Here is an 18665-nt window from a genome sequence, read left to right as displayed (position 1 = left end):
TGTACTACCACTTTCCTTAAAGATCACTTCCCCCTTAATTTAATTAACATTTCACACTATTTTTGGCCTTAAGTTAATTATTATGAAATTCAATCTTAACTATTTTTAAGCATGACTACATCCAAATGCATACACAAATATAGGTACTCATACAAATAGATTCCAACCCACCATCTTTATATTAATACTTAAATAATTTTACTTTTATTCGCACCAATTCATATTTTTATTAAATTGTAACAGTGGCACAACAGCCAAGGGTAAGTCTTGGTCTTCTTTATTTTAATTTTAGAAATGTATTGTTCATATTGATTGTTAAAAAATATCAATTACAAACAAATGAATTAGAAGTTTAACGCAATAAAAAAATTTATGTGTGATCATCTATGACTACTTTGAAGATTATCTATGGAATTTGTTGCAACACACAATGCAAAAGATAAATAGAAGTTCACAGTGCATTATAAAAAATATTTAATGATAAAATTACCAAAATATTTTCAGGATTGCCACTCAAATCTGGAAAAAAAATCCCTGTATTTCCCTTGTACATATTATGCACAATATATTAAGAGGAACACAGCAATTACTGTGCTATATTGGGCTAACTATATTTAATAGTTTTAATTGCTGGAAAAACTTAGAGAAAAAAAAAAGAAACAGCTGAACATACTTAAATAATGTTATAGTAAATTAAATAGTTTACTATAGCTGAAATATCATCCTTAAATATCTCATAGATTACTCTTTGAGAGGTCAGCATTTTTTAAAAGATGAAAATATGAAATAAATTCCCTGTATTTTCTCAGTTCTTTAAGAAAGAATCAAAATTCCCTGCCTTTTCTCTGTTATTTTAGGTGATTTTTAAATTCCCTGTATTTTCCAGGTTTTCCCTATTCTCCCTGTGGAGTGGCAACCCTGATTTTACACAAAATCATTGTAGTTTTATCACAGAAAAAAAATTCAATAAAAACATGAAAATGCAAAAAGCATATCCTCAACACTTACAGCTCTGCGTGGCTCGTCTGATCCAACACAAGCCTCAGTTATTTCTTTGTAATATAACTGCTGCTCCTATAAAACAAAATATTTAAATAACTCAAACAATTATGAAAATAAAAACAACTGCCAACATAAATAGGAAAAAACCCAGTAGAATTTATGAAATAATACTAATTTCATTACAGCTTTTGCATAATATACAAAATATTTTACATGTATGGATTTTTATATTCATCAAAATACAAAAACTTTACACTAATAACTATAAACGGTGGGTAATATTATCCATTTTTGATTGGCATTAAATGAACTTGAAATGTTTTTTTATTATGTTAACTTATAAGTTTGAATAGTAGTGGACAAGTAATTTATTATTAATAGCTAAAAAGATTTTGTAATTAATTTGAAAAGGGAGTTTGGAATAAAAATGAACGGAAAATTTTCGAACAAGAAAAAGAGAAAGAAAAGCACTTAACTGCTTACGATAATTGAGGCTCATTTTCAATATGTATAATTAAATTTGATTTAAATATTTCAGCAAACAATGAATTGTGTGAAAATTCTATTTCAAACTGAATTTTTTTTTAGAAAAATTACTCAATTTTAGGGAATTTTCTAAAATGTACAAAAACCAGTAGAACTTTTATTAAACCAAAAGAAACTGATAAAATCCAGTAGAGTTGGCAGTTATGCTTACTTAATAGATAATAATTATCCTAATAAAACATCGACAACTCTTATCAATTAAATTTCTGCCATTCTGTTCACTCGGCGCCGAATGAAAACTAACAGGGAAAAATCAAGTTTGAATTTCACTTTATACAAATATTAAACAGACATTCAAACAGACACATGTTTCAATCACAAAATATAAATATGATACTCTTCTTTGTTGCTGTTTTAGGCAGACCTGATAAGTGCTTAGATTCCTTTTAATATTACAAAATAATAAATGAGTCTTTTGTTTTAAAATAGACTGTGTGACTGATTAAGCATTTTTTTTAAAAAACATCATATAAAGGCTTTACCGAAACATTTTCTGATTCACTTTCTCAAGGCAATAAATTCCCCCCCCCCCAAGTTTGTTTAGCCTAAGAAAAATAGAATCAACTATGCAATTTCACTATGCAGCTGATTATTCTCTCACGCGTGAAGAATGGTTAATACAGCCAGTTTTAACTTGCCCAAAACACTGAGAGAATTACTTTCCTGGCAACCAAATTTACCCCATTTCATATAGATCTAATCAAAAGAATGAAAAATTCTGAAATGTCTTAGCACTATAAAAAAAAAAAAACTGAGTTTTTAGAACACCAAGAAAAGAACTTAATTCTCTTTTCTTAAAACTTCCACTGACTCTCAGTTCACAAAAAATTTGGTGCTAAGAAAAAAACAATTGAAACACTCAAATTATCTATTTTATCATGAATTCAGCTAGCAATCTAAAAAAATAAACACTCTGTATAGCCTTTTTTAAAAGAAGTGTTATACTTTTTTTCTTCTTTGGTTTAACAGACATTCTCACAAAGGTTCCAAAGTGGAATTAAAGATAAAACAAATACGAACTTCTTAGTCTGGTGGAAGGAGCTTTAGGAGTTGCATGCATAAAGTACTTAGATCTGCCAATTTATACACCAATTAGAAAAAAATACTCTGGTGGACTTGCTGTCCTAAGATTAAATAGAAAAGCCTTAAATATTGGGCCAAAACCCTGAGAGTTGGCAAGTCAACGATGGTTAAATAGCGAAGAGTGGGGTGGGATTTATAGAAAGCATACTTGCCAACTTTTATTCCTTTCAAGGATGATTTTTCCCGGTAGTAGTATGGAATTTAAATTACAATTTTAGACAGAAACATAAGCTGTATTCTGAAAAAGCTTACGCAGCCTACCACGACAGTATTACATATTAATATATATTCGTCATTTTTTTAAAAATAGCGGTGATAAAAAATATTATAAATTAAGTTCATGAATGCAAGGATTATGTAAAAAGCATACACTTTACTACCACTATAAATATAGAAATAAAATGTTACACCAAAAGCGTAAAAATTGGCAGGTATGAGAAAATAATATTAATGGTGTGGAAAAAATACAATTAAAAAAAATATATCTTACCACAGACAATTCATGAGTAGCAAGCTGCTTCAAGCGAACAATTTCAAGCTGTTTAGAAATTTCTTCCTTTGAGTTTTTGTTGGCTCCAATTTTAGGCGTCTTAGCAGAGGGATCCATACTTTCAAGCTTTTGCTGATCTTTTGAAACTAAAACAAATTAAATAAATAAATTCAATCAAACTAAACTTTTGCTGTTTTTTTTAAAACTAAATCAAATTTTATCAATAAAATTAAATAAATTTTGTTAGTCTCTTGAAACAAAATTTTACAAATGAAATATCAAGTAAATTCTTAAAATGGCAACCAACAATATTGCAATGTACAAATCTATTTTAAACATTATGAACCATTTCTAAAATATAAATATTTTCATGATTCATTTATTTATTTATTTTTTTGTTTATAAAAGTTTAGTGTGATTTTCTATGTGAGTGTTTATTTAAGACAAGAGTAGAGATTTTGTCAAGGGAACAGAACTAAGAAAATATTTCAATTTAAAAATAAAAAACCTAATTGTGATTAGGAAATGTATTTTTGAATCATTAAAAATAAATTTAAGTAATATATTTGTTGCTACTAAGTTAGTTTATAGAAAATTAAATTTAGGCACACAATTATGTTATGTGCCTAAAAAAATAAAAAGTTTTTCTTATTAACTATCATTGTGAGATTTAAAATACAAGATATTAGGGAATGTAATTATTGAAAGATAAGAGTAGTGAATAATTGAGAGTAAATAACAACAAATAAGAATAATTTTTAGACCAAAGGATAAAAATACATTTTTTCCCTTTGAGTTCAATGAATAATTATTAAAAAAATGAAGAAAAAAAATTCTTATTTAAAAAAAAAGTAAAAGTTTCTCTTAATAATAATTATTGTGAGATTTAAAATTCAAAATATTAGGGAATGTAATGATTAAAAGATAAGAGTAGCGAATAATTGAGAGTAAATAACAACAAATAAGAATAATTTTTAGACCAAAGGAAAAAAATACATTTTCCCCTCTTTTTTAAAGACGGGATGAATTTAATATGGCATATAACAAAAATCAGAACTATCAAAAAGAAAATTTTTTGATTACTTAAGATCATTATGCCAATGATTGATGATTGAAATTAAGATTTTTATCACTTTTTTTATTCTTTAAAATAAAAAAGTTATAAATATGACTCTTGCTTTTAAAAAGATTTAGTAGTAGTATGAGATTTTAAATCAGTAAAAGAAAAATTAGAAACTTTCAAAATATCATAACTAAGACTGGGCGATATAAGAAATTTTATGTCATGATGCATTGTCAGTTTTGCATCGCGGTATAGCAATGTATCCCGATATAGTATTTTTGAAATTCATTTACTTGTAAGGCACAGAAAGTCGGATTTCTATCAAAACTTCATACTCAGATTGATTTAAAGCAATTTATGATTTTGAAGATATATGTTTTGTTTAAGAAAGATATTAATGTTACATTTTCCACAAATGATCGCGCAAATAATGGAAGATTTCTTAGTTTAAAAATAAATAATTGAGAAATAAATAAAATTGAAATTTATCAATATATTTACCTAACAATATAGAAAGAAAATGTAAAAAATAAGTTCGTCAAGAATTATTTGTATGCTTAAAACAAAGTGCTAAATGAATTTTTTAAAAAAAAAGCACTTTTAAAACAACACTATTTTTTATCATCATTATTTCACATAAATAATAAAGTTAAATTGAATAATTACCGAATTCTGAACAAGAAAACAAAGTAAGGTTAAATTTTTTAAAAATAAAAACAAAAGAATTATGATATTCAATAATATATTCAACTGACAATATTGGAAGAAAATAAAAAAAACACGATTATACTCTTTAATAAAACGAAGTACTAAATGATTAAAAAAAAAAAAGAAGTTGCAAACTTTACTAATTTTTCTGAATAAACAAAGTTGACTGACTTATGTCCAAATCCAAAAGAGGAAAAATAAGTTTTGTTATAATTTTATTTATAAAAATAAAAACAACTAGAGATTTATAAATTTAAAATCAGTAATAAAAACCCATTAAATTATTAGAAGTTTTATCCAAAAAGTTTTTAATAAATTAAAATAAAGTAAAAAATAGCCTAACAAATTTAATTACTTTGCAATTTAATATTTTATGGGCACCTTAAACTAGATTTTCGATTATAGTAAATTCAATGATGTAAAAAAATATTTAAACATATAATATTAAGATTAATTTTCACATTTAAAAATAAAAAAAAAGTTTTTTTCAAAAAAAAATTTTACCTAATTAATTAAGAAACATTTCTTTATATATTCTTTTCAATAATAGATTACGTTCCAGAACAATGTAACAATGGCGATCACAAAGTCAGTCCCACTGAAAATAATCTATAAGAAACGATATCAAGTCGCGACAAAGAAAAAACTATGAGGCGCGAAAACGAACATGCGAGATCACGATTATATTCTCAAAACTATAGTTCTGATTCTACTACTCATCAATCAAGGCCATTTCAACATAACGAAACGAACATCGTCTTCCACAGCGCGAGTCGGTATCAGTTGCAAGAAGATCCTTGCGCGTCTTATATCGATACATCGGTTTGCGCTCAGCGTCTTTAGTCTACGGCTTAAATCAGATTTCTGATGCATTGCCTGTAACGAAAGTTGTGTATCGGCTTGCTGATATATGCGTTAAATCGATATATCGTGATACATCGATTTATAGTCCAGTCCTAATCATAACTTATCATTTTTTACATAAGCTTAAGCAAGTATTGTAATGCATTATGATTAATAAAAAACATAATTTTTTAATAAACAATGCAATAAAAAAATGCAGAAAATATGCAGTTCTGAGATATGTGCTTTGACTATATCTTGTTATTTTATTCACTGACAGAATTCATTAATAGAAAAAATTAACTATTTTAATAAAAAATGAATAAAACAAATTTTTGTCCTTCCTTTTGAAAGGAAAGTTTTTAAGGGAATTTCTCTCGATTTCTGTAAACTTATGAACAATCTATTTATTCTTGTAAACAATTGCAAAAGGCAGTTTGTCTCATTATAAATCCATCTGCCCGTAATCTGCTACTTTCTTTATCACAATTATAATTGCGAAGTTAACAATTATATTTTTCTCACCTAGCCTTAATATGTATTTTAATAATCTGAAACATATTTTTTAAAATAAAGAAAACTAAATATTATAACTTACTCGGAGGTGGGTTTTCTGGAATGGTGGGTTGGATACCTTCAATACTTAACCAGTGAGCTATAAAAATTTATGAATAAACATTATTAATGCAAACAATATTAATCACAACAATATTTAAATAATATTAGCAAAATCCTAGAAGCAGAAAATTTAAACAATCTGATAAATTAAGGATAAAACTGTTAACTACATAAAAGAGCAAATTCTTATAAAAATGTTAAGTGTGTCAGTAGGCTTTTTATTACACATGGTAGCAACTTTCTAAACAAAATCACATTCTTTAAGAATATAAGAGTAAAATTAAGAAAATGTAACAGAATTCAATTATTTAAATTAACATAATTTTAAACTTAATATAAAACTTTACTTTTTAAGAATTTCTTTGCAAAGGCTGAAATTTTTTTACATTAATTGTTAATTTTATTGAATTTAAATTTATTTTTCATAATTAATATTCTAATAATTGATTACAAAACAAAAATGCTACTATTCTAATTTCAATAACAGAAATACTTTTTTGATACAGAGATAAATTTATAAAATTGTTGATTAGAGTAGAATTGAAAAATTCATTAAAGCCGCATAATTGATAAGAAAAACAATGAATTTGGCACTAAATGATTGTTAACCACTTCCCGGTTTTGACCGAACACCGTTCAGGTACTTGAAAAGGGGCCTTTCCTGCTTTGCCCGAGCGCTGCTCATGAGACTGATTTTTTTACTCTATTGCAATGATTTGCCCGAATTGTTTCTGTCTTTAATTTACAATATTTCTGACAGATGGCTCTGGTAGTCCAGTAGAGGTATGATTGCAAAAGGTTTCGGCACTTTTCTTTTACGCGGGAAAAGGCGTGAATTTTGTTTTCACTAGCTTAGTAGAAAAGCCAACTTTAAGTAAAAATGCAATTTCTTTTGCTCTAAATAAAAATTAAAATTATTTCATAAAATCAATAATTGTAATAGTTTTGACTCTTGATTTGAGTTTATATAATCGATTTTAACAGAAATTTGTTTCTCAAAAATATGCTTATTTTTTACCCATTTTGCAAGAAAAAAGACGCTGTTAAGCGGTTAAACCATATTAATCATAATTCTATCTTTATAAATAAATTCTAGTAGAATTGTGCCAACCCAAACACCAGATATTAGATTATCAGAATTATATGAAGCCTTTTATTTTATATATTATAATTATTATGAAACAAAATTTAGCATATGGAAGTAAAAACATCATTTATCGTGCTAAATTTAAATAATACTCAATAATAACACAGAGAATCTAATAAAATATATAAAAGCGACTATTTTCAGCACATTAAAAAACAATATTTTTCAAAATAGAGCAAGCCATAAAATAGTTAAAAACATAATATTACCCTTAAATATTTGCATTTTCTGTCTAGAAAAAATACAATGCAATGAATTTAAAGAAAATTGTGAAGAGAAGAAAGAAAAACAATCTCGAAAACAAAACCTAACTGGCAGCATTTTTACTTTGTTGGCAAGAAATTTTACAGTGTTCTTCGAAGTTCTTTAACCAAGAATAATAAAAATTTCACAAATTAAGGGCTATAAACTTGAAGCAAAGCTATAAATTAAAGCTATAAATTAAAACTATATATATTATCTTGCCTTCAAGAATTATATCACCTTTAAAGCAGACTAATATCTTAAATATTTTAAAAGTTATTAAACAATATTTACAATTTTTTTTTCTTTAAATTTCCTGAGTTTTTTCCACCTAGATGAAACTTATCAAAATCAATGTTTGCAAATTATAATGAGCCTAAATAATCAGTGTTTAGGCAACTTTTAAACCAATTATTTAATTTTTATTACATTTTATAAGAAGCAAATGTAAATATTTATTCTCTTCTTAACAATCAATGTAACGGCAAATTTTTAATTTCAATGTATATGTAAAACTGCACATGCATATGTCAAGTATAAATGTAAAACTCATTAATTCATTGTCACAACTAAATTGAACATCAAAATCTATTTATAACTCTTTATTCCTTATGTACTTTGTTTCTCTTACCACAAGAATATTTCAGTTACAGGGCTATATTATTTCTCACAGTCTTTTTGGCAACTAGCTATTGCCAAAATTATTTCAAATTTAATATTGATTATGGGGTGCTGGTTTTGTTTCTAGCTATTTTATCTTTCAATAAATCGCCAATATTAGATCTCTTCCCATGCTCCTAACTATCTGTTGGGAACAATTCACTTCACTTTTAATTATGAATTCTTGGCATAAGGACTGGGGTGTTTTCAACTCCTCAGTTCGACCGGTAATTAGTTTTATAATAATTCTTGACATGAGAGAATGAATCTCTACATCCCTTTAACGAACCTTGCATTTTTTAATGATTTTAATGTCTGGCCATATTCTTTTTAATAATATTTACAAAATAAATAAAGCATAAATTTTTGTTTAAATGATTTTGTTCATTTCTCTGGGATGAAATATCTCTCTTTCATAAGCGACAAAAATGTATCTTCCAAAGCAATTGTCCAAAAATACTGTCATGAAATTACCTCCTCTAAGTTGGACTAACCACCACCACAAAGCATAGATACTTTTTGCATTTTCACAGAACAGTGACTATTTCCAATTGACGTTTTGTGCCATTTTCAGTATTAACATAGAGAACGTTAGCAAAATTTAACCTAACAGTCATAAAAAAGTGCAAACTCATAACAATTATGAATATTATAGACCCAGAAGCAGAAAGTGCCTAAAACTGCGACGTACGTCGCAGAACAAACGAAGTCCTGCAGAACAATTTGTATCTTGAATAAGTGACAGATTTTCTAAAAGACCAAATGATTTCGATGGAGATGAAAAAGTTGTTGAAGAAGATGTTGGAACAACAGACAAGCGAATGTTTGTGTTTGCAAATGATACAGCATCTGGACACTTATCCCTTTGAAAGATTTTTAAGCCAGCCCATATTTTGATGTTCGGACCTTCATATCATAGGCATTTTAGTAATAATTCATTATCATCGTAATTAACAAAATTTTGTACTTCAAAAGTGTTTAAAAAAGTAATAAATCAAGAATGTTTGCCTTTGCTTAAAAAATAATGTAGGTGTATGATCCCGTATTTTAATAAATGAAAATATTGTATTTTAACGTAAAATTGGCTTTTTCGCTGTGAAATGCTTGCAGAACATTTATATAAATTAATAAGTCCTGTTGCAGAACATTTGAAAATATTCTGCTTATGGGATTATAGATATTTTAGTAAAAATCGTTATTTCCAAAAACTGCAGAGACAACCCCCTAAAAAAAGCTTTAATAAAATATAATAGCAATCATATTCAATACATTAAAGAAAAATAGTTTGAAACATAAAATTAACAAATCATTAAAATGTATAAATAAATAAAAACAATATTCAACCACAAATAATTCGCCTTTTCTGTCCAGAAACAAATTATTATAAAGATTAAAGGTATGTAATCAACAAAAAGAAATTTTGAGATCAGATGAGTAATCAGAAACTTAAAACCTGTCTGTCAGGCTTTTTACATCTCTGATATAGATATCTAAACATAGTTAAAAAGTTTTATTAAACACAGAAACTGTAGTGAATTTTAAAACATTTATAATACCTTTCACAGCAACGTCAAGGGGTAGTTTTGGCATTTGTGCTCCAACTATATCACTCAATTCCATTTCTTTTTCTTCAGTAAAATAAATTTCACGTCCACCACCACTGGCGAATCGAAAAGGTATAAACTCTCGACTAGTAAAACCATAGACTGGCTAAAAAACAAATAAAAAAAAACAAAGTGGAATAAACAAAAGTAAATATAAACGAAAAAACCTGTAAAGATAAGATATTTTTTAGACATGGGACAATCCAGATCTTTTTTTTAAAAGGTCTTGTTTTCATGAAATTGGAAAAAATTTACTCATAATTTTGCAAATCAAAAATTAGATTTAAATCATGTTTTTTTTCTTCTTTTCAGCTTTAAAATTTTAATTTTGAGAAAAATAGCAAAAATTTTTTTTTTCCTGCTTTTAAGAAATTGTGAAAAAGTTACTCGGAATTTTACGAATAAAAAATTAAGTTTAAATCAGATTCTTTCTCACAAAGGTCCTGATTTTCAGTTTCTGCCAATTATTAAAAATAAATTTTTGATTTTGCGAAAATCGGCACATACAGAAAAAAATACAAAATGATGCTCAGTAAAATTGTAATGGAAGTATGTAGAAAAAAAGAGGAAGAAAAACTTACAAGAAAGCATTCAATTTTTACACAAATAAATACTATTTTCTACAACACGATCTAAGTTAAAGAAATTTTAAAAAAATATTTTATATAAAGATCAGAACTGAAAATTACAAAATAAAACATCAAAATTAATGAGAAGATAAAAAAAAAAAAAAACTTATTTATTTATACACACTTCTTTCATAGATTTAAAGCCAATATCAGAGAATACAGCATCTCAAACTTAGAAATTTTAGATTTGCTTTGGAATAAGTGCCAAGTTTTAAAATGCAAATAAAATTAGATAAACTATTCAACAAATGTAAGCAGAAAAATACAAAAGAAAAAAATTATAACAATATATGCAACAAAATGTGTGACGAGATTTCTGGTTTGTTTTTAAAGTGAAAAATATTGTCAATAGCTTGATTTACAAAGACTTCGTTTGACAGAAAAACATTTTAAAAATAAAAAATTTCAAACAAGACACATTTTAGCTATATATATATATATATATATATATATATATATATATATATATATATATATATATATATATATATATATATATATATATATAAACTAAGTGACAGGCACATTTTAACTATAAAACTAAATGAAAGGCACACTTTAACAATGAAAAATTATAAGAAAGACAAACATACAAACTAAATTAAAAGAAGAGTATGTGAAAGGCACATTCTAACTATAAAAAATAATGTGAAGGGTCTATCATCAGATCCAAATTTTTTCTAAAATGAACACTGTTAACCAAGGATGCACAACCTATAGCTCCCAAAGACTTGTAACTATTTCCCTGAACTGTCTAAAAGATTAATAAAAATGAAAGAGAAAAGAGTAACAGAAAGTTACTGATCTAGTTCACAGACTTTTTCAAAGTATAAGAATGTGACTATTTCAGTTTCATTATGAAAATTCTATTTATGCAATGGAGTTTAAAATGAAATGTAATTACTTCTAAATTTGTAAATAGAGAAGAAAAGTAAATTGCACAAGTGGATAAGATAAAACACAATTTCAAAATTCTAGCAACAGTCATCATGAATCTGTTGTAACAAATTTTGTTTTCTAAATAATAGTGAAAGTTTTTAATAGTAACTTTTAGGATGAATATAAATTTAAGAACTAACTTTTTTGTTGTATCCCAATGCCTAAATAATAATAATACCATAATTTGCTTTTGTAATTTAATAAGAATAAGAATTTAAATTTATTCACACAAATTATTTATTTTTTTATCTGCACAGAAGCAAAAGATAAATTACTCGCATTTTAATAATTAAAGCATTAATATCAGTGGTAGGAAAAACTACATTTTGTTTGTACTTAACTATAACTACTTTTTTTTAAAAAATGCAGCAACTACAAACTACTTTCCAAACCACCACTTTTGCTACTTTTAGAAGACAAATTTAATTTTCACCAATATTCAAAATGATTTTGAATAAAAAATTGGCTCGGTTGAATATGAAGAAATAAAGAAGTTTTAATTCATGTTTACAAGACATAGTTTCTAATTCTAAAGCACTTTTAACTAATTTGTTCTTTAAACTCTATGCTTTTCTCAACAATGATTTAAGAAATGCTAGGAAATTATCAAATACTTGTGATAGAAGAAATCAATGTTTTTTTATATCCTCCAAGAAATAAAGTACAGTGCAAGAAACAAAAAAAAAAAAAAAAAATGGTTCAAAAAACATAAATCTTATACTATTATTGTTGTGTGATTATACACATGTGTTTATTCTTCGTATGAGATGTGTTAAGGGTTCTTCGCGTTTACAGTATGTCAAAAAAAAGCAACACCCTGAATAACTTTTAATTTAATGATCGGATCAACACATTCTAGAACTTAATCCTAATGGTTTGAGGGGGTGACCACAAATATGCTAATTAATTAATGCAGAAGATATTTCAAGTTACAAAATCTGGCACAAAAACGTGCTGTATAGTTCCTGTGAAATCGAAATTTTAAGGAAGTCAGATATTTAAAACTCGATTTCTCAGGAACTACTCGACCAATTTTGCATCGATTTTTCCGAACATTACACTTAGATCTTATTAATGCTGGGCCACAGAGGAAATTCTCACTGTGTACGTTGATGGGCCCTCAAAGGATTTGCACTAACCAGATTCCAAGAAACTTTTTGCGCTTCAACATTGTTTCTTTACTTTACGAACGTTAAAAGTAGTTGCCAGGAATGTCTACAAACTACTGCGTTTTTGCATTGAACTTCTCACTACACTATTAAAAATAACTGCACTACACTACAAACTGAGGAAAAAAGTAGCAGCCTGCAGTATTTTCACTACTGTGTAGCACTTAACTTTCAACCACTGATTAATATTAATGTTGGCCTCTGGCTCTGTCTTTTATGACCCATTAACCAAAATTCTTTGTACTTCCCTGCTGTTAACAGTCGCAAGTCGATTAGAGTAATAGTCAAATGTTGCAAACTAAATTCACAAAACATTTTTATTTCTTATGACAAAAGTAACTTACTTCTATATTTTTGACTTTTAAAGAGTGATCAATATCTGTAACACTTAGTCGCTTGCGTTTGGAATGACTCATAAATTTCTTGGCATCCTATAAATTGAATATAAATTTATTTACAATGATTAAATTAAATACCCATCATACAAACATTAGTTTACTTTCGTGAAAAAATTAATTTGAAAAAAAAAAAAAAGACATTCACAGAATCATCAATTTACTTGAATATTGAATGATATTTTGTCAACTTTACTATAGATAGAATGCAATTTGTTTACTTAAATGCGGAAAGTTAATCAAATCGATAATTAAAAATTTTTATGGAGGAAAAATCATAATTAGGTTACAATTATCTCATTAAAAATTCTTACAAAAATGTAAAATAATTCTGTAATGATACAATTTTTAAATGATCAAATAAAAAAAAAAGTAATTCAATAAAAAAAAGAGATGGTCTAAGTGAGATAAGAGGATTATAAGACGGTCAAGTTGACTACATTTGGCTGATGAAAAAGAAGGAGATATTTGGTGGCAACTATAATAGCCAAAGAATTAAAGTTGCTAAAATTAAAGAAAAAAATTGAAACAAACAATAAAAAATCTGTATGAGCTATAATGTTTAATTGTCTCCCATTTTGCAATATTTTTTTTTTTTAAATATTTAGCATGACATTGCTTTAAATTCACTAAAAGTAGGATTTACTTTGTCGTAGGTATGATAAATCTAAACAGATATTCAGTGATAGGATGTAAGATTAAAAAACGCAAACAAGATTGAATAGTGACGACTATAATAAACCGATTTTTTAAATAAATAAAATTTTAAAACAATTTCTCAAGAAATGAAATGTGCAATTTTAAAAGCCTCCATATTAGCACCTGAACCAAATTAATAATCAATTTTGGAGACTTCCGGGCATTAGCAGGCCTGAAACTAAAAAATTACATCTCGGAAAAAATATATGACAGAATAAAAAAACATCACTAACTAGAAGGGAAAAGCTTGCAACAACCCTCAGCAAAAACAACTACATATTTTTTTAAAATTTTTTATTAAGATGTAGAATTGGAAGCCCCTTGGTAAAGAGCTAATTTTCTGCCAATTATACTGAAAAACCAGGGGGTTACTAGTTACTATGGTATTTTTTGTTTTCAATGTTGTCTACCTTCTTGTTACGGCAACTTTTGTTAACCGTAATATGACTGTTTCATGGTTTATTTGGGGATATTTCTGTATCATGATCTATTGTGCTAACTACAACCATCAAGGCAACAAATGGATTTTAAACTTGAATTTTTTTTTTTAATAAAACAGGTAGGGGGCCGTTCAAAAAGTACGTACATCCCGAAGGGGGGGAAGGGGATTTGCTATTATGTATGGTTTTGTACGATGGGGAGGGGGGGGAGGTATTATACAAAGTACGTACTTTATAAACATACACCAAATTTAAATTTGACTTTATCCTACACACTCCTTAAGTAAATATTTAGTTTTATTTAAAACATAATTATTTTAATTTTTATGTAGAAGGGGGGTAGACTAATAAAATGTACGCACTCTAAGGGGGGGAGTAAGACCTTCTGTACGGTAATGTACGAAGGGGGGGGGTTAAAATTTCTCCATTTTTGTGTACGTACTTTTTGAACGGCCCCTAGAGGCTGTGATGGCTGAAAGTTGCACCCTTCGAGTTGGCCCTCTTTTGTGCTTTAGTTTTTTGAGGGCCCCTCGTTGAAAGTTGTCAAGACTTGTCTTGTTATTTTTCCACAGATCAGGACATGGTATAAATTCCCTTTCTTATATCTGGAGATCTCCAAATATAAAAGGAGTGTCCCACTATAAACTATTACCTAAATTTTCTTTTGTTTAAAAACTTTTTGGCAACATGGCAATCATTATTGATGATAATAGAAAATAAATGGGAAGATTCTTGTATCGTGATCTGTGGCAGAATAATCACAGTCTTGGCAATTTCCGGGCAGCAGCTTGCGAGAAGCATCACAGAAACAACTCGAAAAGTATAACTCATAGCCAGTCACCTCCAGGTAATCATTCACATGTTTTTTTTAAAAAAAATTGCAAGTTTTAAATCAATTTGACACCTTGGCGATTGTAGTTGGTGCGACAGATAACGATGCGGAAATATCCCCGTAAGTTGCCCATTTGTTTAACTTAGAATAAATTCTTGGCATTTTCAGTTAAACAAATAGCGATTTTATTTAATTCTATTAGGTACCAATCTCCCCATTTTTGGCAAGTAATAACCAATTTATTTCAAACAATTAATTATCTCATAACATTAATCAACCTGGATAATCATTTTCATCCGGTAACTGACATCATCAGCTAGTATTTTTGCGGCTTCATCGGAAATATTAGACAAACCAATTGATTCAGCCACAATCTTAACTGATTCCTGAGACATATTACTACCGCATCTGAACTCTTTTGAGCTTCCAGCCATTTTCTGGCTATTTTGTTGATATTTCATTAGAAACACAAAAAAAGAACTCAAGTCAGAAATGATCAAACCTTGGTGGATCAAACAATATTCGCTATTATTCTCAAGTTTGCTTATTGCTCAAATGAAAACGCTTTCTACTGCCTATATTTGTGCATCTTTTAAAAGTTTCTTAAACTTGTGTTTTGCATTGATTTTGTTTGAAATATGTAGAAAATTAGTAAGCTAAAAGCGTAAAAATATTTTCACACAGTTCTTCGAAACTCATTGGGTAAAGGAATAATAATAAAAAAATAATAATTAAAATAAAATGGCGGGTTGGGGCTCGAATTTCGAAGCCGTCTATCTCCCTTTAATATTAAGTTATAATTTTCAAACTCGGACCCTAGGTGAGTGGTATGGTGGTCAAGACACCGGACTAGTAACTGACGTCTGCGGCGAGGGGTTCGCAGGTTCGAATCCCAGCCTCAGGAACTTTTCTAAAAAAATTTCTTTTTTTTCTCTTCCTCTTATTTTGCATTATATTATTTTTTCAATGCGTTTTTCTATATTTTAGAGGATCCTACATGTAGGAAATAATTTTTCTTAATTTGTGAAAATAGCGAATAATGGGGAAAAACTGGAAAAATCCATGAAAATTGGTTTATTTCCACTGTTTTAAATTATTTTTACAATATATTCGACAGTTTATCATGTGTAAGGTTTTCTATGAGTAGAATAGTGCATCTTTCTTTGTTAAAGAACGCATAGAGGAATAATAATGAAAAAATAAAAAATAAAATAAAATGGCGGGTTGGGGTTCGAATTTCGAGGACGTCTAACTCCTTTTAATATTAAGTTATAATTTTCAAACTCGGACCCTAAGTAGGTGTCTATGTTCCAAACATAATGTCTGAATTAAATTTTTATAGGTGAATTAGGGGGTGCAGGGGGGCACTCAAAGTTCTATTGCATTACTGACCATGAGAGGACTTTTGAAGCGAAATTGTGGCGGGCTCTTCGTATTTGAGTTGTATAGTGGTCAAGACACCGGACTAGTATCTGACGTCTGCGGCGAGGGGTTCGCAGGTTCGAATCCCAGCCTCAGCAACTTTTCTAAACAAAATCTTTTTTTTTCTTCCGCTTATTTTGCAATATATTATTTTTTCAATGTGTTTTTCTATATTTTAGAGGATCCTACATATAGGAAATAATTTTTCTTAATTTGGGAAAATAGCTTATAATGGGGAAAAACTGGAAAAATCCATGAAAATTGGTTTATTTCCACTGTTTTACATTATTTTTACAATATATTCGACAGTTTATCATGTGTAAGGTTTTCTATGAGTAGAATAGTGCATCTTTCTTTGTTAAAGAACGCATAGAGGAATAATAATGAAAAAATAAAAAATAAAATAAAATGGCGGGTTGGGGTTCGAATTTCGAGGACGTCTAACTCCCATTAATATTAAGTTATAATTTTCAAACTCGGACCCTAAGTAGGTGTCTATGTTCCAAACATAATGTCTGAATTAAATTTTTATAGGTGAATTAGGGGGTACAGGGGGGCACTCAAAGTTCTATAGCATTACTGACCATGAGAGGACTTTTGAAGCGAAATTGTGGCGGGCTCTTCGTATTTGAGTTGTATAGTGGTCAAGACACCGGACTAGTATCTGACGTCTGTGGCGAGGTTCGAATCCAAGATTCAGCAACTTTTCTAAAAAAAATCTTTTTTTTTTCTTCCGCTTATTTTGCATTATATTATTTTTTCAATGTGTTTTTCTATGTTTTAGAGGATCCTACATATAGGAAATAATTTTTCTTAATTTGGGAAAATAGCGAATAATGGGGGAAAACTGGAAAAATCCTGGAATATTGGTTTATTTACACTGTTTTAAAATATTTTTACAATATATTCGACAATTTATCATGTGTAAGGTTTTCTATGAGTAGAATAGTGCATCTTTCTTTGTTAAAGAACGCATAGAGGAATAATAATAAAAAAATAAAATAAAATGGCGGGTTGGGGCTCGAATTTCGAAGCCGTCTATCTCCCTTTAATATTAAGTTATAATTTTCAAACTCAGACCCTAAGTAGGTGTCTATGGTCCAATCATAATGGCTGGATTAAATTTTTATAGGTGAATTAGGGGGTGCAGGGGGGCACTCAAAGTTCTATTGCATTACTGACCATGAGAGGACTTTTGAAGCGAAATTGTGGCGGGCTCTTCGTATTTGAGTTGTATAGTGGTCAAGACACCGGACTAGTATCTGACGTCTGCGGCGAGGGGTTCGCAGGTTCGAATCCCAGCCTCAGCAACTTTTCGAAACAAAATCTTTTTTTTTCTTCCGCTTATTTTGCAATATATTATTTTTTCAATGTGTTTTTCTATATTTTAGAGGATCCTACATATAGGAAATAATTTTTCTTAATTTGGGAAAATAGCTTATAATGGGGAAAAACTGGAAAAATCCATGAAAATTGGTTTATTTCCACTGTTTTACATTATTTTTACAATATATTCGACAGTTTATCATGTGTAAGGTTTTCTATGAGTAGAATAGTGCATCTTTCTTTGTTAAAGAACGCATAGAGGAATAATAATGAAAAAATAAAAAATAAAATAAAATGGCGGGTTGGGGTTCGAATTTCGAGGACGTCTAACTCCCATTAATATTAAGTTATAATTTTCAAACTCGGACCCTAAGTAGGTGTCTATGTTCCAAACATAATGTCTGAATTAAATTTTTATAGGTGAATTAGGGGGTACAGGGGGGCACTCAAAGTTCTATAGCATTACTGACCATGAGAGGACTTTTGAAGCGAAATTGTGGCGGGCTCTTCGTATTTGAGTTGTATAGTGGTCAAGACACCGGACTAGTATCTGACGTCTGTGGCGAGGTTCGAATCCAAGATTCAGCAACTTTTCTAAAAAAAATGTTTTTTTTTTCTTCCGCTTATTTTGCATTATATTATTTTTTCAATGTGTTTTTCTATGTTTTAGAGGATCCTACATATAGGAAATAATTTTTCTTAATTTGGGAAAATAGCGAATAATGGGGGAAAACTGGAAAAATCCTGGAATATTGGTTTATTTACACTGTTTTAAAATATTTTTACAATATATTCGACAATTTATCA

At 28.4% G+C, this 18665-nt stretch overlaps 1 protein-coding gene across 2 annotated transcripts in view; it reads right to left on the bottom strand.

Moving 5' to 3' along the window:
- The window catches only part of Taf6 (TBP-associated factor 6), a 31034-nt gene extending 15351 nt beyond the window's left edge, over positions 1 to 15683 (bottom strand). Inside the window, exons 1-6 of one of the 2 annotated variants that reach the window (XM_016052374.4) lie at positions 15389 to 15683; positions 13089 to 13175; positions 9960 to 10113; positions 6334 to 6390; positions 3122 to 3267; positions 1009 to 1074 (exon numbers count right to left, since the gene is read on the bottom strand). In XM_016052374.4, coding sequence (XP_015907860.2) covers positions 1009 to 1074; positions 3122 to 3267; positions 6334 to 6390; positions 9960 to 10113; positions 13089 to 13175; positions 15389 to 15571 — 693 coding nt within the window. In that variant the 5' untranslated portion in view covers positions 15572 to 15683. The remainder of the gene's footprint in view (positions 1 to 1008; positions 1075 to 3121; positions 3268 to 6333; positions 6391 to 9959; positions 10114 to 13088; positions 13176 to 15388) is intronic. The other variant, XM_087153335.1, reaches the window with a different exon arrangement.
- Positions 15684 to 18665: the final 2982 nt, after the last annotated feature.

This window comes from Parasteatoda tepidariorum, chromosome 10 (assembly GCF_982258835.1).
Source record: "Parasteatoda tepidariorum strain Cologne lab strain chromosome 10, Ptep-v5.0, whole genome shotgun sequence".
NCBI lineage: Eukaryota > Metazoa > Arthropoda > Arachnida > Araneae > Theridiidae > Parasteatoda > Parasteatoda tepidariorum.
Note: the sequence above shows the minus strand (reverse complement) of the source record. Positions and strands in the feature narration are given on the sequence as shown.